This window comes from Suncus etruscus, chromosome 1 (assembly GCF_024139225.1).
Source record: "Suncus etruscus isolate mSunEtr1 chromosome 1, mSunEtr1.pri.cur, whole genome shotgun sequence".
Taxonomy (NCBI): domain Eukaryota; kingdom Metazoa; phylum Chordata; class Mammalia; order Eulipotyphla; family Soricidae; genus Suncus; species Suncus etruscus.
This window is the reverse complement of record NC_064848.1, coordinates 186,594,711-186,621,919: the sequence shown is the minus strand read 5'-3', so window position 1 is coordinate 186,621,919 and position 27,209 is coordinate 186,594,711. Positions and strand designations below refer to the sequence as shown.

Genomic DNA, 27,209 nt, shown 5'->3' with positions numbered 1-27,209 from the left:
TCCCACACCCAGCAGCGCTCAGGGGTTCCTCCTGGCTCTAGGCTCAGAAATTGTTCCTGGCAGGCATGGGACCATGTGGGATGCCGGGATTTGAACCACTGTCCTGCTGCATGCAAGGCAAATGCCCTACCTCCATGCTATCTCTCCGGCCCCAATTTTTTCTTATATTACAGTAGTAGTTTGCCCTTTGGGGGAGGGTGAGACTTGCTTAGAGCCTCATATTGCTCAGAGCCTATGCTTGGCCATGTGTTTCAGGATTATCCTTTTGCGGATGGGTAGACCATATATGGTGCAGAAGATCAAACCTAGATAAAGCAAATATCTTACCCACGGTATATATCTCTAGTACCCCATGCATTTTTTTGGTTGGAGTTTGGGTCACACCCAGCGTCGCTCAGTGGTTACTCCTGGCTCTGAGCTCAGAAGTAACTCCTGGCAGGCTCGGGGGACCGTATGGGTTGCTGGGAATCGAACTGGGTTCCATCCAGGGTTGACCACGTGCAAGGCAAACACCCTACCACTGTACTATTGCTCTGGTCCCTCCATCCATATTTTTAACATGTATAATTTTTAATTTTGGCCATACTCAGCATTACTCAGAGCCTATTCTGGCTCTACACTCAGGGATCATTTCTGGTAGTGCTCGGGGAACCAAATAGGGTACCAAGAATGAAATCAAGGTTGGCTATATGCAAGTCAAGCAACATATTCACTTTCTATGTACTGTCTGTCTCTCCAGGGCAATTAACATTATAAATTAATTTCAAACATTCCATCTGAGTTTGGGATTACCTTACATGAAATAAGCATTAGGGAAATTACTTTTTTTTGGTTTTTGGGCCACACCCGGCAGTGCTCAGGGGTTACTCCTGGCTGTCTGCTCAGAAATGGGACGCCGGGATTCGAACCAACCACCTTAGGTCCTGGATTGGCTGCTTGCAAGGCAAATACTGCTGTGCTCTCTCTCCAGTCCATAGGGGAATTACTTTTATTGCTCATTTCAGTCCTATTGATTGTAAAATAAAGGTTTATCTTGCTCACTCTCATTCTCACTTGGTCTCATTTTTGGACCATGGTTGGTGTTACTTAGCAGCTATGCCCTGCTCAGAGCTTTGGTAGAGGGAACAGTCCTCTAGACCAGATTTTGAAATCCTTGCCAGCAGTCTATAGTCTGTTAATCTGTGTTTGACATTTTACACTCCTAAGGGAAAAAAAATTTAAATAAAACTAGGGTAGATTTTTTATGGAATTAATATAAATAATAGCAATATACACTGGACTGTCCAGTGCCATTGGAAAATATGTCCTGGAGAGCTAGGCTAATGCCTCGAATATTCCTAATATTTCAGTGAATTTTTTTTTCAGTGAAATTTTTTAGCCATGTTAAAAACATCTAGATTTTGCTTTTGTTGTTGTTTATGGACCACATCTTGTTACTCTTGGCTTACTCTGTAAACACTCCTGGCAGTGTTTAGGTAGAGACTATATTTGGACATAGGTATTGGACAAGTGGTTGTCATGTACACAAGTGGCTTACCTCTTACTATTTCTCAGGCCCTTGATAACATTTGAGGAGTGGGTCACGAGCCACAGCCAAGAACAGTCTTGGTTCTGTGTTCAAGGATTGCTGCTGCTCTGGGAGTTTCATATACAGTGTTAAGTGTTGCAAACGCCTTACTTTCATGCTATCTCTCCGTCCCCCCTAAATATTTTTTGTTTTGGGGGGTTTGGGCCACACCTGGTGACACTCAGGTTACTCCTGCCTTTGCATTCAGAAATCACTCCTGGCAGGCTTGACGGACCATATGGGGTGCCGGGAACCGAACCTGGGTCGGATACGTGCAAGGCAAACACCTTACCCACTATGCTATTACTCCGGCCCCCATACTTGAATTTTTTTTTCCTGTTTTGGGTTTGAGGGCTGCTCTTGTTTCTGTGCTCAGGTTGTTTGTTGTAGTGCTCAGTAGGCCTTGTCGTTCTAGGGAGAGAACCTATCTCCAGTATGCAAGGAATGTGCTCTATCCTGTTTTCATCTTTTCCCCTAGGCATATTTTAAGTTTTAAAAATAAATTGTAGGGGTCGGAGAGATAGCATGGAGGTAAGGTTATGCATGCTTTGCATGTAGAAGGATGGTGGTTAGAATCCCGGCATTCCATCTGGTCCCCTGAGCCTGCCAGGAGCGATTTCTGACTGTAGAGCCAGGAGTAGCCCCTGAGCACTGCCAGATGTGATCCCCCAAAAAAAACAAAAAATAAATTGTAATTTTTATTTAAAAAATTTTTTTTTGTTTTTTGGGCCAAGCCTGGTGGTGCTCAAGGGCTACTCCTGGCTGTCTGCTCAGAAATAGCTCCTGGCAGGCACGGGGGACCATATGGGTCCTGGATTGTCTGATTGCAAGGCAAACGCCGCTGTGCTATCTCTCCAGGCCCAGGAGTAATTTCTGTACGTAGAGCCAGGAGTAACCTCTGAGCGCTACTGCCAGGTGTGACCCCCCCCCAAAAAAAAAACCAAGAAAAATACCTGGTCTATGGATTAGAGGACCCAGGTTCAGTTCTCTAGCACCATGCTAGATGCTTCTCTGTACATCAGCGAATGACTGTTGATCCCTGAAACCACAGGACCAGAATAGTACCTGTCCTTCAGCTGTCTGTGATTTTGGCCAAGAATTACCGGAGTGGTCACTTGGAACCCCTAGGCTTTGGAAGCATGTCCCCCATCTCAGAAGAATATAGTGGAGAAATCCAGACTAGGATAGGGGTAAATATTGATAACAGTTACTGTAACTTGTCAAACTTTTTGTATCCTGACATTGCCTTCTTATTTGTTACCACTGTTTCTGACCTCCTTTTACACTCAAGCATCCATTCCTGGAAAACTGAAAAAAAGCATCAGGGTGGGAATGGCGATAGAACAGTGGGTAGGAAACTCTGCTGTGTCTTCCCCATTTATATTTCATTTCCCAGAAATTATATGTGCAGTCTGACCACTGATGGAGTAGGAAATTATATTGGAGGTAGCACATGTGAACATGAGAAATGTACAACAGTTTACCCTCTATACAGACACTTGAGTTTGTATAATTCCTCCTTTCTTTTTTTTTTTTTGGGTGATTTTTAGGTCATATCCCGCAGTGCTCAGGGGTTATTCCTGGCTCCAGGCTCAGAATTGCTCCTGGCAGGCACGGGGGACCATATGGGACGCAGGGATTTGAACCGATGACCTCCTGCATGAAAGGCAAACGCTTTACCTCCATGCTATCTCTCCAGCCCTAATTCCTCCTTTCTACCAGTTCTCATTTGGGGTAGGGGGTTGGAGGGCACACCTAGCAGTGCTCAGGGGTTACTCCTGGCTTTACACTCAGGAGTTACTCCATGAAGGCTCGAAAACCATATTGGTTGCTAGGGATCCCTAGCTGGCCACATGCAAGGCAAACATCCTACCCACAAAGCATCACTGCCTTGAGACACTTGTCCTAGCTGTGCCAGTAGAGGGAGGAAAATTAGGGGTATCTGACTCCTACTCTAGAGTATGGAAGTAAGTAGTCATGAGTTGGAAAAGGAGGGAGATTGAATGGTGATGAGTATGCTAATTTCCCAAATTGTAACACCATGAATATTTTTGTTAGGCCACATGAAAGGCAAATGTTCTATCACTCTGGCTCCTTAGGATTTTTTGTTTGTTTGTTTCTTTTTTTTTAAGAACATGAAATATTTATTTTTTTTATCATGGACCCACACCCAGCCATGCTCTAGGATTGTTCTTGACCTTGTGCTCAGGACTATGTGTACTAGATTAAGGTGAAATGGCTTTAGCATGCAGAGCTCCAGCACTAGTTCTGTGAGTTAGCTCAATGCACAAGCTAATTATTTCATAGAATGACTTATAATTTTATTTGTCTGATGTTTCCTCATGATTAAATTAAGGAGTTTGGGTTGGAGAGAGAGTATAAGCAGTAAAGTGCTTGCCTTTTCCTTTTGCTTAAACCTTTTTGGTTTCTGACCACTGCTAGGTATAACCCCAAAAATAAATAAATGAGGGCCCGGAGAGATAGCACAGTGGCATTTGCTTTGCAAGCAGCTGATCCAGGACCAAAGGTGGTTGGTTCGAATCCCGGTGTCCCATATGGTCCCCCGTGCCTGCCAGGAGCTATTTCTGAGCAGACAGCCAGGAGTAGCCCCTGAGCAATGCCGGGTGTGGCCCAAAAAACAAAACAAAACAACAAAAATAATATTAATAATAATAATAAAATAAATGAATGAATAAAATAAGACTATTTTGTTTAATATACTGTAAAAATGGTGTTATGTCCTTCATGTAGCATAATAGGAGGTGCAGGATGTGAGTATATTTATTGACAATAGCATGAACTTTGATCTCTTAGATAAGACATTTGCATTCTGCTTCACCACTGTGGAAGTGTTTTAGATATTTTGTGGGAAGATACACTGACATTGTTCTAATACTCCTTTTTTTTTTTTGGTGCATTTTGGGCCACACCATATGACACTAAGGGGTTATTCCTAGCTATGCACTCAGAAATAACTCCTGGTTCGGGGGACCGTATGAGATGCTGGGGATCCAACCTAGGTCTGTCCTGGATAGGCCATGTAAAAGGCAAATATCCTACTGCTGTGCTATCGCTCTGGACCCCTAATACTCATTTTTTAAAATTTATTTAAATAAAATGCATTATATAGTTGATCATAATACATTTATTTCCACATAGGTGAAAGAAAAAAAAGTACAGTATCAGCTTGTGAAAATTAATGCATAACCAAGGAAGTCATTAATATAATGGCAAAGGGTTTAGTAAGCTCTTGTTTTATGTCCAGTCTGTTAAATTGGGGTGTTTCTTTTTTTGTTTGCTTGTTTTTTTTGGGAGGGTCACACCTGGCATCGCTCAGGGGCTACTCCTGGGTCTACGCTTAGAAATTGCCCCAGCAGGCTCGAGGAACCATATGGGATACCGGGATTCCAATAACCATCTTTCTGCATGCAAGGCAAATTCTCCATGCTATCTCTCCGTCCAGGAATTATTTTTTATTTATTTATTTTTTACCAATAGGAATTCTACCATAAGATGTTTTTACTCTTCCTGGTTTGTTTGCGTGTTTACTTTTTTTTTTATTTTATCAGAGTGGACTTAATAATATTTAAATCTCGGAAACCAGAATGATATGATAGCGTATCAAGTAGGGCATTTATCTTGAACGTAGCCAATCCAGATTCGATCCCTGGAATCCCATATGGATCCCAGAACCTGGGATCTAACGCCTAAGTACTGCTGGGTATGTCCTAAAAACAAACAAAGAATATTTAATTCTTTGTCCAGAGCAACAACATGATGGATAGGACATTTGTTTTGCAATCGGCCAATTTGGATTTGACCCTGACATCTAATATGGTCCTCAAACATTAAAGGAGTGATTTCGTAGCCAGAGAGGTGTCAATTTCTGAAAGCATAGCCAGGAGTAACCCCTGAGCACCAAACGGGTGTGGCCCCCTAAATATACCAAAAAATAATAAAGGAGTGATTTTTTTGTTTTGTTTTGGGGGGACCATATGGGACACCGGGGAATCTAACTGCGGTCTGTGATAGGCTAGCGCTTATACTCTAGCGCCACCGCTCCGGCCCCAAAGGAGTGATTTCTGAATGCCACTAGTCATGGCCCCCAAACAAAATTTAATTCTGTGAATTACTGTTGTCATTCTGTGCTTTATTTCTGTTTTTAGAGTATGTACACTCAGAGTTGCTCAGAAATTACTCTTGGCTCTGTTGCATTCAGGGATCACTCTAATGAGGCTTCATATGGGATGCCATGGATCAAACTTGGGTTTGCCACATGTATGGCAGGCTCCCTATATTCTCTATTTTACTGTCACTCTAGCACCTGTCAGCACTTTTTTAGCTTTCTATTTGTAGTCATATATTTTGACTTTCATGCCATGCCTGTGTATTAACTATCTGTTAAAATACTGTTTTTTTGGTTTTGGTTTTGGTTTTTGCATCACACCTGCCAGTGCTCAGGGGTTACTCATGGCTCTATGCTCAGAAATAGCTCCTGGCAGGCTCGGGGGACCATATGGGATACCAGGATTTGAACCACCATCCTTCTGCATGAAAGGCAAACGCCTTACCTCCATGCTATCTCTGGTCCCAAAATACTGTTAAATTGATTTCTTACATTCGATTTGGTTTATCTGGGGCATTGTTGATTGTAAAAGGAGAAAAATTGTGTTGTTAGGAACATACTTTTTTGTAATTTAGTAGGCCATAACCATGCTTTCAATGAATTACGAAAGTGTTCTAGTTTCCTCTTAGCTTTCATTTACTATTTCTCCTACCCTGTTAAAACAAAAGTTCATTATTGATGCTCTAGTGAGAGAAAGTCCACTGTTTGCATAATGTGAAATTCAATGGCAGAATTAACAGTACTCTCTTTCATAGCAGAACCATATGCATTTACTTAGGAGTACATCTTGAAAAATGAATGTCAACATTTAGGAAACAAAGACTCTTGTGTGCTTGCCAAGAGTTGCTGAGTGACTTATTTCTCAAAGATTGCTTCTCAGGATGACATGACTATAAAAATGACATATGTAATAAGACTGCCTGAGACTACACTTGCCATTTTAGCAATAAAACAAAGTTAAAAATAAAAAAAAAAGGACAGAGAGATAGCATGGATATAGGGCATTTGCCTTACATCCAGAAGGAAGGTGGTTCAAATCCAAGCATCCCATGTGGTCCCCCGTGCCTGCCAGGGGCGATTTCTGAGCGCACAGCCAGGAGTAACCCCTGAGCCCTACCTGGTGTGACTCAAAAACCAAAAATAAAAAAATAAATAAATAAAGGACCGAAGGGGGCCCAGAGAGATAGCACAGCGGCGTTTGCCTTGCAAGCAGCGGATCCAGGACCAAAGGTGGTTGGTTCGAATTCCGGTGTCCCATATGGTCCCCCGTGCCTGCCAGGAGCTATTTCTGAGCAGACAGCCAGGAGTAACCCTGAGCATCAGCAGGTGTGACCCAAAAACCAAAAAAAAAAAAAAAAAAAAGGACTGGAGGGATAGCATGGAGGTAGGGCATTTGCCTTGCATGCAGAAGGGCAGTGGTTCGAAACCCCCTGAGAGCTGTCGGGTATGACCCAAAAACCAAAAATAAATAAATAAAAAAGAGTGGGGAGGGGCCGGAGAGATAGCACAGCTGTGTTTGCCTTGCAAGCAGCCAACTCAGGACCTAAGGTGGTTTGTTCGAAAAGTGGGGAAAGCCAGATAGGTAGGGTGCTTGCCTTGCACATTGTCAATGTAGGTTTAACCCATGGCATCCTTTATGGTTCCCTAAAACCTGCCAGGAGTATGCCATGAGCATAGATGGGTATAGCTCAGAAACAAGCAGCTAGGGCCAAAGAGAGTGTACAATTGTGGGTAAGATACTAGCTTTGCAAAATCAAGCCTAGTCTGATCCCCAGAACTACAGGTAAACTCCTGGCATTGCCAAGAGTGAGCCCTGAGCAGAGTAAAGAGTAAGCTTACAGAACTGCTGGCTGTGACCCAGCCCTTTATCCCCAAAAAGTGCAGCTTCGAAAGCTTATTGCTTATATAAGGACATGGATTTTATATATGACTTTTTAATTTAAACTCTTGGCATGCTAAGTTATAACTGATGATACATAACTTTACTACTTTACTCATGATTGGTAGATGAACTTCTGATTTGTTTTTTCCTAGTTGGGGTGCTGGCAACCACTATCTGCTTTGCTAGTCCCAAATGAACTTCTTCTTCTTTTTTTTTTTTTTCAGTTTTTTTGGGCCACACCCGGCAGTGCTCAGGGGTTACTCCTGGCTGTCTGCTCAGAAATAGCTCCTGGCAGGCATGGGGGACCATATGGGACACCGGGATTCGAACCAACCACCTTTGGTCCTGGATCGGCTGCTTGCAAGGCAAACGCCGCTGTGCTATCTCTCCGGGCCCCCAGATGAACTTCTAAACTGAATTTTTTTCTGTATTCAAAAGTGGGAGGTAATTATGTTGTTTTAGGGCTCAAGACCTCCTTGGAGGTCTATTAAGTCTATTGTGATTTATTAGGAGATACCACAGGATTCAGCATATAATGATATTTAGGCTTTATGAAGCAGAGTTAATTCCAAAGCAGAACTAGCAAAAGGGAAAGTCCATGGGTAGGAATGGAAATCAGGAGAAATAGATCTTTCAGGAGACCTTTCTTAATGGAGATACATAAACTGCGCTTTTTTTTTTGTTTGTTTGTTTTTTTGGCCATACCCGGCGATGCTGTCTGCTCAGAAATAGCTCCTGGCAGGCACGGGGGACCATATGGGACACCGGGATTCGAACCAACCACCTTTGGTCCTGGATCGGCAAACGCAGCTGTGCTATCTCTCCGGGCCCTGCCCTTCTTTTTTTTTTAAGCAACAAATTATAACAAAATGAATAAACTGTCTCCTTGAGAAATTCATCAAAAAACTAGTCCCTCAAAACAAGTTTGAGATGCTGTCCAGGGAATACTATTGGCAAGCCTCTCAAGAGGTTGCTAACTTCCATAATTTCTAGTGCTGAGGGCCATACCAGTCAGTGGTGCTTAGGAAGTCATGCAGTTTAAGAAACAGAACTCAGTTCTCTGTGCATGCCAGATATGCTTTCCAGACCTTCAGACTTCTCCACCCTCTAATGTTAGCTAATTTCTGCATTATGCATTCTCATTGATTCCAAGGAAGCTTACAATGTTGATGTATTCTATAATTTTTTTTTGTTTTGTTATTGACCACACCCAGCAAAGCTCAGGGATTACTCCTGACTCTGTGCTCAGAAATTATTACTGTCAGGCTTAGGGGTGGGATGGGTTAAGGGTGACCATGTGGGACGCTGGGAATACCTTCTACACTATCGCTCTGGCCTTGATTTACATAAAATTTTATTCAGTCTGTCAGGTGTGTGTGTAATGAGAATAAAGTGAAGGAAGCTCTTGAGATTTTTTTTTGTGGGGGGTGCTTTTTGGGTCACACCAGCAGCGCTCAGGTGTTACTCCTGGCTCTATGCTCAGAAATGCTCCTGGCAGGCTCAAAGACAATATGGGATGCCGGGATTCAACTACTGTCTTTCTGCATGCAAGGCAAATGCCCTATCTCATGCTATCTCTCCAGCCCAGCTCCTGAGATCTTGATTTTATTTATTTTTTTTTTGATTTTTGAGCCACACCCGTTGACACTCTGGTTACTCCTGGCTATATACACTCAGAAATTGCTCCTGGCTTCGGAGACCATATGGGACGCCGGGGATCATACCAAGGTCCGACCTGGGTCAGCTATGTGCAAGACAAACATCCTACCGCTGTAGGCCCCAAGAGATCTTAAATTTATTTTTTGGTTTGGGGCCACACCCAGTTACACTCTGGCCCCATTCAGTCCAAATTTTTTTGTTTGTTTGTTTTTGGGTCACACCCAGCAGTGCTCAGGGGTTACTCCTGGCTATGCACTCAGAAATCGCTCCTGGAAGGCTCAGGGGACCATATGGGATGCCAGGATTTAAACCACTGACCTCCTGCATGCAAGGCAAATGCTTTACCTCCATGCTATCTCTCCGACCCTGGAGTTTTTATTGTTTTTTGGGGGGGGTTTGGGCCACACCCATTTGATGCTCAGGGGTTACTCCTGGCTAAGCGCTCAGAAATTGCCCCTGGCTTGGGGGGACCATATGGGATGCCGGGGGGTTGAACAGTGGTCCTTCCTTGGCTAGCGCTTGCAAGGCAGACAGACATCTAACCTCTAGCCCCACCTCACCGGCCCCGATTTTTATTTTTAAGGAAGCCAAGTTGGTGTCAGGTTTCAGGGCTTTTGAGCTAGTTTAACTATCTTGCCTTAGGGACACTGTTGCAGGTTACAAATAAAAACTATAGACAGAAAACACCTAATCCATTAGGCATATCAGTAAGCACACACTGCTGGTGTAGTATTATAGGAGCAGTATGAAGTCATGGATGATCCACCTCTTACAAAGGCATGTGCTGAATTGATCTGCCTATAAAATAGAGATAATCTGTTTGGAGAATTGCATACCTTTTAAGATTTGCTTATTGACAGTGATCTCAGAAATCCTTTCACTGGTAATGTTAATCTCAACATTGAGATGGTGTTTCACTCTTCAAGTATTACCTCTTTGTCCAGCTTGTGGACAAGTATTTGTAGTAGCTTTTTTTAAGTTCTCCTATCCAAGGATTACCTTTTTTTTTGGTTTTTGGTTTTTGGTTTTTGGGTCACACCCGGCAGTGCTCAGGGGTTACTCCTGGATGTCTGCTCAGAAATAGCTCCTGGCAGGCACAGGGGACCATATGGGACACCGGGATTCGAACTAACCACCTTTGGTCCTGAATCGGCTGCTTGCAAGGCAAACGCCGCTGTGCTATCTCTCCGGGCCCCCAAGGATTACCTTTACCCAGACTTAATGCTACAATTAAAAAGACACTGGTTGAATTCTGTTTATAGGAACTTGGAAGGGCTTAATGTCTGCAAGGAGAGTTATGAATGTGACATCTAGAAGAAGACACTGAGGACGTTTGTCCATAACCTTAAATTTTACCAAGAATGAGAAGTTTGCAGAAAAATAACTCAGTCTTAATTGAGATGGCAAGGAACTAACTAGAAATCCTTTGTTTTTCTTTTTGTTTTGTTTTGTTTTGATTGGGGGGAGCACCTGGCAATGCTTAGGACTTACTCCTGACTCTATCCTTTGGTCACTCCTGGAGTGCTCCTGGAAACATAGGGTGCGGGGAATCTGTTGCATGCAACACAAGCATCTTACTTGCTATTCTCTCTCTTTCCAGCCCCTAACTAGACAACCTTTAACAGTGTATAAGTTCAGGCTTCTGGAGAGAAAGTACAGTGCTTGTTTTACTTGCAGCTAGCCCAGGTTCATTCGTAGACATTTCATAGTCTCTAGATTTCCCAAAGTGAACTCTTTTTTTGTTTGTTTGGGTTTTATTTATTTGTTTTTGTTTGTTTGTTTTGGGGGGTTACTCTTGGCTCTATGCTCAGAAATCGCTCCTGGCAGGCTCAGGGGACCATATGGGATGCCAGAATTCCAATCATTGACCCTCTGCATGCAAGGCAAACACATTACGTCCATGCTAATCTCTCCGGCCCTGTTTGTTTTTGAGCCACACCTGGCAGTGCTTAGGAATTACTCCTGGCTCTGTGCTCAGAAATTGCTCCTGGTAGGCTTGGGGATCATATGGGATTCTGGGGATCAAACCTGGATCTGTCCCGGATTGGCATCAGGCAAGGCAAATGCCCTACAACTGTGCTATTGCTCCAGTCTCTGGATGATATTTTAATATGATTCTACTGAGCCCAGTGTCTGTACCTGTAAAATGTAAATAAGAATAATTCCAGGCCCGGAGAGATAGCACAGTGGCATTTGCCTTGCAAATAGCCAGTCCAGGACCAAAGATGGTTGGTTCGAATCCTGGTGTCCCATATGGTCCCCCGTGCCTGCCAGGAGCTATTTCTGAGCAGACAGCCAGGAGTAACCCCTGAGCACCGCTGGGTGTGACCCAAAAAAACAAAAAAAAAGAATCTCTATTGATGGGGCCGGAGAGATAGAATGGAGGTAAGGCATTTGCCTTTCATGCAGAAGGTCTTCGGTTCGAATCCCGGCGTCCCACATGGTCCCCCGTGCCTGCCAGGAGCTAAGCTATTTCTTAGCAGACAGCCAGGAGTAACCCCTGAGCACCGCGGGGTGTGGCCCAAAAACCAAAAAAAAAAAAAAAAGAATAATTCCTAGGCCAGAGAGATAGCATAGAGGTAGGGCATTTGTCTTGCAAGCAGAAGGACGGTGGTTCGAATCCCAGCATCCCATATGGTCCCCCGAGTCTGCCAGGAGCGATTTCTGAGCATGGAGCCAGGAGTGACCTTTGAGCGCTGCCGGGTATGGCAGGCTTAGGGAACCATATGTGATGTCGGGAGTCAAACCCAAGTCTGTCCTGGGTAGGCCCCATGCAAGGCAAATGCCCTACCACTGTGCTATCTCTTCAGCCCCCCAGAGTAAGCTCTTCGATACAGAGCCAAGAGTAAGTCTTGAACACCATCATGTGCGACCCCAAAATAAATAAAAATGCAGTTTTCTGGGGCCGAAGAGATAGCATAGAGTAGGGCATTTGCCTTGCATGCAGCTGACCCCAGACGGACCTAGGTTCAATTCCTGGCATCCCATATGTCCCCCACGCCTGCCAGGAGTAACCCCTGAGCGCCACCAGGTATGGCTCAAAAACCAATTAAAAAAATGCAGTCTTCTAACAGTATAGTTGACCCACGATTACTTTCAGAAGTTAGTAATAGAAAACCTAATACAAACTCTGAGAGGGAGATTATTCCATACAAAAGGACATAGAATAAGTCCTCATTTAACTGTTCACAGTTCCTCGGAAACTGTAACTTAATACAGAGCAACATATAATAAAATGTTGATGTTACTCAAGAACATGTTAGATAAAAAGATTCCCTTGGGACAGGATTCCACGATTAATTGATTTAGGTGTTCACACAGTATCATCAGTTATCTGCTTCTGTTCTATCATGAACATCAGCAGATGTCCAGAATCTTAGGCCTAAAGCTTCTTTTTCCAAAGGGCATAGCATAATGTGCCAACAAATTACTTGATCAATGTGTCTATTCACTCTTAGGAGGGAGATGGACTAGCAGTGATATTCCAATAAAACCTCCCCATAAATCTCATTAGCTCAGATTGGCTGAGGTTTGAGCCAGTCACCTTGACAAGCTTATACTAATTAATGAGGATGAAATGGATGTTGGAGAGTTGATCCCAATATGGATGGAATGTATGAGAATCTGTTCAGTTCCTGGCATAGGGATGGAAGGGATGTTAATTGCAAAAATAAATAAATAAATAAATAAATAAAAATAAAAATAATTTTGTGTACCACAGAGCAAAAGTATTATTCTTGCCTGGAAAAGATGTTGCCAGTTGCTTAATTTGATAACACACACATGCGCGTGCCACACACACGCACATATACACACAAACCAAAAAATAAAACACCCCTAACCAGTTCTAGAATGTTCCTCCTTTAGAGAAATGGAATTTCCTCGTTAATATAGTCCTAGTTATTATATTTTTAATTAAATGGGTTACTGTATTACATGAAATTTTATCACATGTAAATAGATTAAGTTTGCATAAATTCTTCTGAGTAGAAGTTTGGTTAAGGTTGTTTGTGCTAGGTTGATTGCCTTGCATGTAGCTGATCCGGCTTCAATCCCTGGCATCCCATATGGTCCCTGAGCCTGTCTGAGCACTGCTTTGGGGTATGACTTGACCCCATCCCCAAATTAAATCGCTCCTGGCAGGCTCAGGGGACCAAAAGGGATGCCAGGATTTGAACCACCAATGTTCTGCATGCGAGGTTTAAAAATAATCATATTTGGACTGGAGAGATAGCACAGCAGTAGGGCGTCTTCCTTAGACACAGAAGGACGGTAGTTTGAATCCCGGCATCCCATATGGTCCCCCTTAGCCTGCCAGGAATGATTTCTGAGCCAGGAGTAACCCCTGAGCACTGCTGAGTGTGACCCCAAAACAAAACGAAAAAAATTGTATTTGGGCCTGGAGAGATAGCACAGCGGCGTTTGCCTTGCAAGCAGCCGATCTAGGACCAAAGGTGGTTGGTTCGAATCCTGGTATCCCATATGGTCCCCCATGCCTGCCAGGAGCTATTTCTGAGCAGACAGCCAGGAGTAACCCCTGAGCACTGCCAGGTGTGGCCCAAAAACAAAAAACAAAAAAAAATTATATTTAACTGAAATTAATATGAATAATGCAACCAGTTTTGTGCAAGGGATTGAACTCAGGCCACTGGCATGGAAAGCTTGTATACTGACCTTTGAACTCTCTCCTCAAAACTTTTATTTTTGTGTTTTGGGGGTCAATCCCAGCAATACTGAAGGACTATTTTGGACTATTAAACAGACAATAATCAAAACCTAAAGCATAGCCAAATTTAGCCAAAGAAGTCTTTCTCAGGCCTGGAATATTTTCAAGCAAATGTAATACATACTATTCATTAGTCTGATACATTATACAAATTAACAAGCTGAGCCCTGAGAGATAGCACAATGGCATTTACCTTGCAAGCAGCCAACCCAGAACCTAAGGTGGTTGGTTCGAACCCCGGCATCCCATATGGTCCCCCATGCCTGCTAGGAGCTATTTCTGAGCAGATAGCAGTAGTAACCCCTGAGCACCCCTGGGTGTTAACAAAATTAACAATCTAATAATTTTCTTAGTCCTGGTCACAGTGTTCCCCAAAGGTCTCATGCCTCATACAAGCAGTCTCCCATATCTAGGTTTATGGTATGTACAGTATAGCACTCATGTGTTTGTGCATACATATTTTTTCAGTCATAGAAGTGAAATAAAAAATTAATATTATCTTATAACCTGCTTGTTATTTATCACTTAATAATAATTGGCTTCTTTTTAGGTCAGTTTATGTAGCTCAATTTTTGTTTTTTGTTTTTTTGTTTTTGGGTCACACCCGGCAGCGCTCAGGGGTTACTCCTGGCTCTTTGCTCAGAAATCGTTCTTGGCAGGCTCAGGGGACCATATGGGATGCAGGGATTCCAACCACCGACCTTCTGCGTGCAAGGCTAACGCCTTACATCCATGCTATCTCTCTGGCCCATCAATATTATTTTAAATGCCTTCTAACTATCTTAATCTATTAAATGAGTGCACCATAAGTAAGCATTCTTTATAGATGATTAAGGTTGTTTCTACTTTATTTTTGGCAGGTGGGGGAAGAGAGCTTTGACCCACATCCCAGCAGAATACTCCTAGCTCTACTCTGTGCTTAAGGCAATTGTCTTAATCCCTCCAGCACTTTAAATTTTTATTTTTATTACATTTTTTTTTGGTTTTGGGGGGCCATACCTCATATTACTCAGAACTTACACTTGGCTTTGTGCTCAGGGATCATTTCTGGTGGGGCTTGGGAGACCCTATGCATGCTGGGCTAGAACCCAGGTCAGTCCAAGTACAAGGCAGTACTCCTTCTGCTATTCTATGTATCTAGCTCCTTACCCTTAAAAAATTTGACATTTAGGGGCCGGAGAGATAGCATGGAGGTAGGGCATTTGCCTTTCATGCAGGATGGTGGTTCGAATCTCGGCATCCCATATGGTCCCCAAGCCTGCCAGGAGCGATTTCTGAGCAGACAGCCAGGAGTAACCCCTGAGCAATGCCCAAATGCCCAAAAACCAAAAAAACAATTGACATTTTAAATGTCAGTTGTGGAGCTGGAGAGATAGCACAGTGGTAGGGCATTTGCCTTGCATGCGGCCATCCCAGGAGGGACCTGGTTCAATTCTCAACACCCATATCAATCAACAAATAAAGTTTTAAAAAAATAAAATGTCAGTAGTGGGGCTGGAGAGATAGCACAGCGGTAAGGCTTTTGCACACAGTTGACCCAGGAGGAACCCAATTTGATTCCTGGCATACTAGATGGTCCTCTGAGCCTGGGACCAGGAGTAACCCCTAAGCGCTGCCGGGTGTGGCCCCAAAACAAAAAACCCAAAAAAAAAAAAAAAGTAGTTTCAGAGCCAGAGATCCTATAAGGTCCCCTCAGCTGAGTCAGAAGTAAGCTCTGAGCACCACTCATTATGGCCCTCCCCTCAAAAACAAATGCTTTCTGGGCCTAGAGATAGTACCCCAAGCACTACCAGGAGAAAGCAGAGCCAGCAATAAGCCTAGAGAACTTCAAGCTCTGAATCACATGGGAAAAAAAAAAAAAAACACCAAAAAACTAGTGCTATCAAACAAATCATGCCAGTCCTTTGAACTGAGTACCTACCCCTATTGCCTGCTCTTTGACTTTTTGTATATGTGTGTGGTGTTTGGGTTGAAACCCAGGTCTCAATCATGAAAAGCATGGACTTTATCACTGATACCCATCCATAGACCTCCCCAAATCTAATGTTTTAGCTCTTTTCAGGTGTGTGTGTTTGTTGGTTTTGGCTTTGGGGCCACACTGAATAATACTCCCTTGAGTCTACTGTTTCCTGCATATTGCTTCTGACTTGGGAGACCATTGGAGAGGCTGGGTCAGATTTAACATGAAGCATCCATTAACTCTCTCTTATTTCAAGGCCTCTTTAGCCAGTTTTGTGTGGTGCATAGGTTAGAACCTAGGACCTTAAAAATGCAAAGCAAGTGCTCTGCACCTGAGCTAACACACGGACAGTGACTTTTCTTTCTCCTATCAATAGTAAAGGTAACTCACAACACATATGAACATATTTGTTCAAATTTTTTTTGTTTTTGGTCCACACTCAGCAGCACTCAGTACTCTTGGCTCTCTGTGCTCAAAAATCATTTCAGGCAAACTCGGGACCATATGAAATGTCAGAAATTAAGCCCTGGTTGATCGCGTTCAAGGCAAACACCATACCTGTTGTTGGCCCGGCCCTATAATATTGTATAACTTTATTCCCATTGGGATCTGACAAGATTTTACTGGGGACTATGTGGGCTGCTGGAGGATTGAATCTGGTTTGGCCACATACAAGGCAACACCTTACCAACTGTACTATTGCTTCTGCCCATAGTCAATTTATTTTGATAGCTAGAAGTGTAACAATTGTTTTACCTTTAAATTATGTCAAGCAGGGCCAGAGAGATAGCACAGCAGTAGGGTATTTGCCTTGCATGCGGCTGATCCAGGACAGACGGTAGTTCAATTCCTGGCATCCTATATGGTCCCCTGAGCTTTCCAGGAGTGATTTCTGAGTGCAGAGCCAGGAGTAAACCCCTGAGTGCTGCCAGGTGTGACCCCCCCCCAAAAAAAATTATGTCATTCAGAAATATTTCATCATTTGATGTAAATAAGTGAACTTGTGTGGTATTTAAAGCACATTATTAAGTAAAAGATACTTTCATCCCTGTTTATCTTAGTAAATTGCTTAAGTTTTTGTATTTTGTGTTCTGTGTCCTTTAGCATCACCTGTGATGTGTAGCTACAAATCATAAGAAACAACTTTATCATATAATTATATGTCTCCTCTTTTTAGGATATTCTCTTTTCTGGATGTGGTTACCTTGTGTCGCTGTGCTCAGGTCTCCAGGGTAAGAATGATTGAAAGAACTACAGGGGAAGCTCTTCCTGATTTGGTGCCAGCATATAACCAGATAAAGTTCTCAAAGTTAATTTTTGTATCACTCTTCTTACCTGATCATTTTTGCTTGTTGATATTTGTGTAGTAAAAAAACATTGTGACAGAAGAGGTGTTTTGGTTTGTTCTAAGAAAATGGATTTTTAATTCTCATAATACAGATATTATATTCTCAATCCATAATAATTGCGATATTTGTAAAATGAGTGTGTGCCTACAGTTTTTTTTAAACTTTTTTGTTCAATCATTTTCTAGATATTTTATGTGAATGCATTTACGTCCAGATTCAGTGCCAGGCCTGATACTAGCTGTATAGGATTGTATCATTGAAAATCAGATTATCTGTTAGGTGGACCCAGAATTTTCTTCAAACCACACTACTGCTGCCCTCTCAAAAATACACAGTATTGGGGCTAGATTGTACAAATGGATGTACACATATACCATACAACTAGAAGGGCACTTACCTTAAATGTGGCCAACCTGGGGTTTGATTCCTGCATCTCATATGGCTTGTTAAGCATTGCCAGGTGTAGCCTTTACCCCCACTTTCAAGGACTGGAAAAATTGTTCAAAGGACTAATGTGTACCTTTGCAAGCTGGAGACTCAGGTTTTATCCCTAAGAGTGATCCCTGAGCACTGCTGGTTATAACTCAAATATACCACCCCTCGATAGGAGAGATGTGCCTGTTATTCCTACTTTCAGTCTCCGTTTTTTGTTTCCTACATGAAAGTAGCATAGGGGCAAAGCAAATCTGAGCTAGATGCTAAGTAGAAATGGTTCTAGTAAACATAGTATCTCAGTTATTTTATTTGTTTGATTTTAACCACACCCACTGGTTCTTCTGGCTTGTTTCAGTAGTCTATGCAAAGTACCAGGGAGCAAACCCTGGTCAGCTGTGTGCAAGGAAATTTCCCTTACCCACTGTGCTATCTCTCCAGGCCCAACCTTAACATTTTTCAATCTGTTGAAAAAATAATGAAGCTTTGTGGGGCCGGAGCAATGTGCAAGGGGTAAGGCATCTCTGCCTTGCCCACACTAGCCTAGGATGGGCTGTGGTTCAATACCCCCGTCATCCCAGATGGTCTCCCAAGCCAGGAGTGATTTCTGAGAGCACAGCCAGGAGTAATTCCTGAGCATCACTGGGTGTGGCCAAAAAAAAAAAATGAGGCTTCAAAAAAAAGTATCAAACTCTATAGCTTCCTAGAATAACTATTACTTGTTTACTCTTTTTTTTTCCTTTCTAAACAGGAGGTCAGATATACCTGGAAGATACTCAGGGTTTATTCGTGGGTCTAAGCAGAGGGATCACTGCTAACAATGCCTAGGGGACATTGGTGCCAAAGATGGAACCCGAGTTTGTTGTGGGCAAAGCAAACACCCTCCCCCTTCTTGCTGTATTACCTCTCCAGCCTTTCAACATATTTCTTGTCAGTTATTTGGCAGTTATTCTGTAAATTTAGAAGTATGTCTCCAATTTCTTTTTTTAGAACCAATTATTGAACCATGATTGGATTTGTTGTAGGAAAAACTAACTGATCCTCTTGAGTTTGTAATTTTTCTTTTTCTTTTCTTTTTTTTTTTTTTTAAATATGGAACGCTTCACGAATTTGCGTGTCATCCTTGCGCAGGGGCCATGCTAATCTTCTCTGTTTCGTTCCAATTTTAGTATATTTGTGCTGCCGAAGCGAGCACAAGTTTGTAATTTTTTTTTGTTTTTGTTTTTTTGTTTTTGGGCCACACCCGGTAACGCTCAGGGGTTACTCCTGGCTATGTGCTCAGAAGTTGCTCCTGGCTTGGGGGACCATATGGGACACCGGGGGATCAAACCGCGGTCCGTCCAAGGCTAGCGCAGGCAAGGCAGGCACCTTACCTTTAGCGCCACCGCCCGGGCCCCACAAGTTTGTAATTTTTCAATAATTTTAAGAATTTCAGTTTGCTCCTTATCTTTTATTAGGGAAAACTTTTTTCTCTTTCATCCCCATCCCTCACCAAACAATGTAAACTTTAAAAGATGTTCTGTTTTGTTTTTTATTTGTGGTTCTTAGGATTTATCATTCATAGTGGAGTTGGTTGAGGAACCATATATAGTCCTAGGGATTAAACCCGATTTGACTGTATGCGAAACAAACACCTCAACCCACTTTCCAACACCAGACTTAAAGATTTTTCTTTTTTGTTTATTTTTGGACCAAAACCAACAGTGCTCATGGTTTACTTCTGTTTCATTCAGTGATCACTCCTGTCAGTCAGGCTTGGGAAAACATATTAGGGATAGAACCCAGTCTCTCTCATCAAACGCCCTACACTCTGTACTCTCTCTCCACTCCTCCTTCCCCTAATTGAACAAATTGTTAATGAGGTCTAGACCAACTGGTGATACTATATATAGTTAGCATATATATACATATACATATACATATATATAATAGGTAGACATTGCGTCCTTTTGTTCCCACTTGAGGGATAAATGAGGTTTTTTTTTATCAGCTGAACCTTCTTATTTTATTATTACAAAATAGGGTTGCCAGATAGAAAGCAACAACTGGTCATAACTTACTACAGCCTGTTTCCGCAGCCCCCTAAAGTAAGATTTTTCATAGCTGTTACATTTCCACAGTTTTTTGTTGTTGTTTTAATGGTTGTTTTTTGTTTTGTTTTGTTTATTTTTTATTTGGAAAGCAAAAAAAGACATGAATCAGAAATTAAGTCTTTTAGGAGTTAATGTTGGAAGATGAGAAATGTAGACCAATTTAAATCATTGGTAAATTGAATTATGACTTAAATATCACAGGCTTTTTTATTTCTGATGTAGCATTCTATCTCTCTTACTTTAAAATAGGCCTGGAACGTTCTGGCTTTGGATGGCAGTAACTGGCAACGAATTGACCTGTTTGATTTCCAGAGGGATATTGAGGTATAATTATACAGCATGTGGCCCCATTTCTCTTGTTAGTATGTAATTACAGCATTGCGCTGATTAGTCTCAACCATATAAATCTTCTCTCCCTTGGGAGAGAAACTATTAATTTCAATGCATCTGAACTTCATGGGAGCTGCAATGTTCCCCAGAGCTGTTCAGTTTTGAGAATCAGAAGTGTTACTTTAATAGTACTTTTTAATTTTATTTATTTATTTATTTATTTATTTATTTATTTATTTATTTATTTATTTATTTATTTATTTTGGTTTTTGGGCCACACCTGGCAGTGCTCAGGGGTTACGCCTGGCTCTGCTTAGAAATCGCTCCTGGTAGGCTCGGGAGACCAAAGGGGCTGCTGGTATTTGAAACACCGTCCTTCTGCATGCAAGGTAAACACCCTATCTTCATGCTATCTCTCTGGCCCTACTTTTTTTATTTTTGCAATGCAAATGTGAGCGTGTGTTTGCTCATTTTAAAGTAAACCTTATTATTTTTATTTTTGTTTATTTGGAAATAAGTAGAGTAAAACTATCGCCATTTGAATTTTGGTATATAGATCATTTTGTGGAGAATTTTTTTTGTTTTGTTTTGTTTTGTTTTTGGGTAACACACAGCAGCGCTCAGGGGTTCCGCCTGGCTCTACGCTCAGAAATCTTCCCTGGCAGGCTCAAGGGACCATATGGGATGCCGGGATTCGAACCACCGTTCTTCATGCAAGGCAAACACCTTACCTCCATGCTTTCTCTCCGGCCCTAAGAATTATTTTTACTGTGGGAATATTTTTATATTTTGTTGTTTTATTGGGGGGGGCACACCTGGCTATGCTCAGGGGTTACTCCTGGTTCTGTTCTCAGCAATTACTCCTGGAGGGCTCTGGGACAATATGGTATGCTGGGGATTGAACCTGGGTCATCCATCCTGAGTCAGCAGCATGCAAGGCAAATGCCCTACTGCTGTGCTATCATTCTGGCCCTATATTTTGTCATTTTCTCTATCAGAGTTTTCCTTCTCAAATGTAGAAGCATATTGACTTAAGCTTAAATTTATTTTTCATTGTGGTTGTTTCTGGGCCATACCTGGGAGTACTCAGAGGTACTCCTGGTTCTGCACTCAGGAATCACTCCTAGTAGGCTCAGAGATCATATAGGTTGCCAGGGACTGAATGCAAGACAAGTTCCTTACTCACTGTACTCTCTCTAAACTAAGTTCAAAATTATTGTAACCTGAATTTAATCTCTGTGATTCTTGGTTTTCTTATGAGGAAAATAGAAATAGTAATACTCAAAGTACTTAGAGGTTCAGATTTTTTTTTTTTTTTTTTGGTTTTTGGATCACACCCAGCGGTGCTCAAGGGTTACTCCTGGCTGTCTGCTCAGAAATAGCTCCTGGCTGGGCCCGGAGAGATAGCACAGCGGCGTTTGCCTTGCAAGCAGCCGATCCAGGACCAAAGGTGGTTGGTTCGAATCCCGGTGTCCCATATGGTCCCCCTGCCTGCCAGGAGCTATTTCTGAGCAGACAGCCAGGAGTAACCCCTGAGCACTGCCGGGTGTGACCCAAAAAAAAAAAAAAAAAAAACAGAAATAGCTCCTGGCAGACACGGGGGACCATATGGGACACCGGGATTCGAACCAACCACCTTTGGTCCTGGATCGGCTGCTTGCAAGGCAAACACCGCTGTGCTATCTCTCCGGGCCCGAGATTCAGATTTTTTTTTTGTTTGTTTGTATATACTACTGAGGATCCATGTAAGAAGCTTACATTGTTTTTGTTATCTTCTTTTTTTTGGGGGGGGGGGGGTCCACACCTGGCAGCGCTCAGGTGTTACTCCTGGCTCAGAAATCACTCCTGGCAGGCTCGGTGGACCATATGGGATGCCGGAATTCAAACCATCATCCTTCTGCATTCAAGGCAAATGCCCTACCTCCATGCTATCTCTTTGCCCCCATGTTTTCATTATCTTTAGAATGCTTTTAAAATAATATCCATTAACATTATGCTGAATTTATGTTTTGTACAGTTCACCAATGTCAGTGGATATAAACATTTCAAATAACATATCCCAACAAAATGATTCAGCAAAGTTTCATTAAGTGTTTATTGAGGGACCCGGAGAGATAGCTCAGCTGTGTTTGCCTTGCAAGCAGCCGATCCAGGACCAAAGGTGGTTGGTTCGAATCCCGGTGTCCCATATGGTCCCCCGTGCCTGCCAGGAGCTATTTCTGAGCAGACAGCCAGGAGTAACCCCTGAGCACCGCTGGGTGTGCCCCCCCCCCCGCAAAAAAAAAAAAAAAAGAAAGAAAGTGTTTATTGAGTCTTATTTTGAACACCAAATAAAATGTCATGGCCAGGAGCCAGGTTGGATTTCAGCACTACAGAATTCCATGAACTGGTAGTGGCTCATAGTATCATCAGGTACATCTTTTTTTTTTTTTTTTTTTTTTGGTTTTTGGGCCACACCCGGCGGTGCTCAGGGGTTACTCCTGGCTATCTGCTCAGAAATAGCTCCTGGCAGGCACGGGGGACCATATGGGACACCAGGATTCGAACCCAACCACCTTTGGTCCTGGATCAGCTGCTTGCAAGGCAAACAGCACTGTGCTATCTCTCCGAACCCCATCAGGTACATCTTAATGAAATAAAATAGAGGGGCCAGAAAGATAATACAGCAGGTAGGGTGTCTGTCTAGAATGCAGCCAATTCAGTTCAATTCCCCAGCATCTGATATGGTCCTTCCAGACAACCAAATGTAACCCCTGAGCATTACTGAGTTTGATCCAAAAACAAAAAGAAAAAAAAAACATAGTTTCAAAGTAAAGGACATAGAAACAATAGCTTTAATGTTCGTTAAAAGCTGAGGTTTAATTGTAAGGGACAATTTTCTGTTAGTACAGTATAAGAACATCATTACCGAAATACAAAATATATTACATGTGAACAAAATAACAGTGTAGAAGAGTTAGGTATGTTTCAAGTAGATATATTAATCAGATAAACATTCTTTTTTTTTGGTTTTAGGGCTACACCCGGTGGTGCTCAGGGGTTACTCCTGGCTGTCTGCTCAGAAATAGCTCCTAGCAGGCACGGGGGACCATATGGGACACCGGGATTCGAACCAACCACCTTTGGTCCTGGATCGGCTGCTTGCAAGGCAAATGCCGCTGTGCTATCTCTCCGGGCCCAGATAAACATTCTTATAAAAATAGACATGAGGGCCAAAAAGACAGGCCCAGGGTAGGAAGCTTGCCACAAAGAGAGGGAGAGTTTAGTTAGGATAGAGAAGAAACCACTATGACAGTGACAATTGGAAATGGTCACACTGGACAATAACTGGGCGCTGAAAAGGAGGTAAAGTGGTAGACATGCTACCCTTTCAGTAACTATTACTGCAAACCACAATTAAAAAAAAAAGGAAAAGGGAGAAAGAGAAAAGTGAAATATTTGCTATAGGCTTGGCCATGGAGAGACTGGGAAAGAAACTGGGGTCATTAGTGATGGGAAGTGTACATTGGTGATGGGACTGGTGTTGTAAGACTGAAATAACCACCAAAAACTTTATAATTGTATCTTGTGGTGATTCAGTTAAAAAAGGGGGGGGGTAAAAAGAGACCGGAGAGATAGCACAGCGGTAAGGCGTTTGCCTTAGACGCGAAAGGATGGTGGTTCAAATCCCGGCATCCCATATGGTCCCCTGAGCCTCCCAGGAGCAATTTCTGAGCGTAGAGCCAGGAGTAACCCCTGAGTGCTGCCCCGTGTGACTCAAAAAGAAAAGGGTGGGGGGGGGGGTAAAAAGCATCTCAAGTTAAAATCATCTTTTTGAGTTAATTAAAACTTAAATCGATATTCTTTCTTGTTCATCAGTAAGGGAATGTATTTTAAAAATCAATGTTGTGACTTACAATTGTTCTATTTACCTTTATTTTTACAGGGCCGAGTTGTGGAGAATATTTCCAAAAGATGTGGGGGCTTTTTACGAAAATTAAGTCTTCGTGGGTGTCTTGGAGTAGGAGACAATGCATTAAGGCAAGAACTTATTGATTAAATTACTTTCTTCGGTCAAGTTAGCATCAGTGCAGTTATACCAACAAGGCTAAATAAATAATTTTTAGATCCTTAGCTGTTCTAAACCCCATTGCTTATAATATAAAACACCCAGGGCTGAACCCCATAGTACAGCCTACATTGCTATTGGTGTAATATATCTTTACACACAGGCAACCTGATTTCAGTCCCTGGCATCATATGTGGTCTCCTGAACACCGCCATTAGTGATTTCTGAATGCAGAGCCAGGAATAAGCCCTGAGTATTCCCAGGGTGGCCAAAACTAAAAAACAAAATACTGAAAAATCTAGTAATAGGATATGAGATTTTGAGGATTCAGTAAGAACAACTGTTCATGCCCCTACTGTTTCCCCCCCCCCCAAAGAAAAAGAAAGAAGAAAAGGGGGGAGGGCAAAGCTGTGGCACAAGTGGTAGGGTGTTTGCCTTGCACACACTAACCTAGGACGGACCGTGGGTTCGATCCCCCGGTGTCCCATATGGTCCCCCAAGCCAGGAGCGATTTCTGAGCACATAGCCAGGAGTAACCCCTGAGCATCACCTGGTGTGGCCCAAAAACAGCATCAACAACAACAACAACAACAACAAAAGGGGACTAGAGTGATAGCACATCAGATTAGGGTGCTTGCCCTGCACACAAGTGGGTTCAATCTCTTGCATCCCATGTGGTCCCCAAATGATTCCTAAGTGCAGAGCCAAAGTAACCCCTGGCTATCACTGGGTGTCATAAAAAAAAAAAATACTACCAGTTTTTTATGTTATAAATAGATCTTTTGAAACCATGAGTAAGATTTCTCGGCGGGTGCTCTGGTCTTACTCCTGCCTGGCTCTCTGCTCTGGGATCACTCTTACCATGTTTGGGAGACCATATGGGGTTCAGGGGATTGAACCCGAATTTACTTAACTTCACCGCATACAAGGCAAGTGCCTTATCTATTGTACTATATCACCAGTTCCAGATACTAAAAGTTATTTTTTTAACTTTTTTTTTTTTTTTGGTTTTTGGGTCACACCCGCCAGTGCTCAGGGCTTCCTCCTGGCTCTACGCTCAGATATTGCTCCTGGCAGGTTCAGGGGACCATATGGGATGCTGGGATTCGAACCACCAACTTTCTGCATGCAAGGCAAACGCCCTACCTTTGTGCTATCTCTCCAGCCCCTATTTTTTTAAACTTTAATGTACTCAAAGTTAGGATACTTTTAACCTTGCTTGACAAAAATCAGTATTTTAAAATGAGGGGGCTGAGAGATGGTACAGTAGATAATCCATTTGTCTACTGTACCATCTCTCTAGCCCCCAGCTAGAACTGGATTCGAATCTCGTCACCCAATATGACCTCTTATGCCCTGCTAGAAATGATTCCTGAATGCAAAGCTAGGAGTCAGCCCTTAGCACTATCGGATGTGCTCCCCACTCTCCCAAAGTAAGTTTATGATTGAGATTGGACAGATAACTCAGTGGGCTATAGAAGCACATACTTTGCGTAAAGGAGGCCCAGGTTTGATCCCTAGTACCACATCATTTTCTGAGCATACAGGTGTGACCTAAAAACCAAAACAAAATTTTTATGAGGGAGGGATACTTGATTCCTTCCTTGACTGTGCTCACAGGTTACTCCAGAAGTATTGGGAATTAAATTTAGTCAGCCAACTATAATGTAAGTGCCTTAATTCCTGTTCTCTCTCTCTCATCCATGACCCTGGAAAATGTTTTTAGTTAAAAAAATTTTTTTGTTTGTTTGTTTGGTTTTTGGGTCATACCCAGCAGCACTCAGGGGTTATTCCTGGCTCAATGCTCAGAAATCCCTCCTGGTAGGCTCAGGGAACCATATGGGATGCCTGGATTCGAACCACCAACCTTCTGCATGTAAGGAAAATGCCTTATCTCCGTGCTATTTCTCCAGCCCTGTTTTTAGTTAAAATTTTATTTGTTCACAATTGTGAATTACTTTGATACTCAGAGCTGGTTCGATTTATTTATTTATTTATTTTTTTTTGCCACACACAGCTGGCATAGCTTGCATTCAAATGCTAAGCTGTTCTCTCAGGCTTAGATTGGGCCCATTTCATTTTAAACCTTTTACTTTGTTTCAGAACCTTTGCACAAAACTGTAGGAATATCGAAGTACTGAATCTCAATGGATGTACAAAAACAACAGATGCGTAAGTATTTTGTTTTTGAAGGATAAGTCGTAGCTCCTATATATAACCTATACAATCTTTAAATGCAAATTTTAAATACAATTGTCAATTTTCATTTTGATTTTATAATGGGAATTTTTATTTATTTTAGGAAATATATTTTAAAAGGAAAAAGTAACATTAAAGAAGGAAAGGATTAAATAGTCTATGGTAATGAATTTTGTGAACATTTATTAAATGACTGCTCGTCAGTCACAATAAAGTAGAGGGACCGGAGAGATAGCATGGAGGTAAGGCATTTGCCTTTCATGCAGAAAGACGAATCCTGGCATCCCATATGGTCCCCTGTGCCTGCCAGGGGCAATTTCTGAGCATAGAGCCAGGAATAACCCCTGAGCGCTGCCGGGTGTGACCCAAAAACCAAAAAAAAAAAAAAAAAAAAAAGAAGTAGAACATAATTTTTGGGAACCAGAGCATTAGTCTAATGGGTAGGGTATTGCCTTCACACAGCCAACCTAATTCAATCCCCAACATCCCATATGGTCCTTTGAGTACTGCCAGGTGTAGTACCTGAGTATAGAGCTAGAAGTAACCCCTTTGTATCACTATTGTGTCCCAAAACATGAAAATAAATATCCTTTATGTGAGAGATACAGTTGACATAGAAGGTATACATAAAACACAGTCCAAGGTATGGATAATAACATATTTCAAGTGATACCAAATTGCTCAGAAATCGCCCCTGACAAGCATGGGGGACCAAATGGGATGTTGGGGTTCAAACCACCCTCCGTCCTGGGTCGATTGCATGCCAGGCAAATACCCTACCACTATGCTATCTCTCCGGCCCCAATACTGAAATATTTTTAAAGTAAATTTTCAAAAA

At 42.3% G+C, this 27,209-nt stretch overlaps 1 protein-coding gene and 1 non-coding gene across 3 annotated transcripts in view; one reads left to right on the top strand and one right to left on the bottom strand.

The window, feature by feature from the left end:
- The window catches only part of FBXL20 (F-box and leucine rich repeat protein 20), a 93,820-nt gene that overhangs the window by 35,888 nt on the left and 30,723 nt on the right, over positions 1-27,209 (top strand). For both annotated transcript variants that reach the window (XM_049779940.1, XM_049779947.1), the window contains exons 3-6: positions 17,098-17,152; positions 20,044-20,118; positions 24,050-24,144; positions 26,276-26,344. In XM_049779940.1, coding sequence (XP_049635897.1) covers positions 17,098-17,152; positions 20,044-20,118; positions 24,050-24,144; positions 26,276-26,344 — 294 coding nt within the window. The remainder of the gene's footprint in view (positions 1-17,097; positions 17,153-20,043; positions 20,119-24,049; positions 24,145-26,275; positions 26,345-27,209) is intronic.
- LOC126025570 (U6 spliceosomal RNA) lies at positions 18,788-18,898 on the bottom strand. Its single transcript, XR_007501478.1, has one exon. It is a non-coding gene; the product is annotated as a U6 spliceosomal RNA (small nuclear RNA).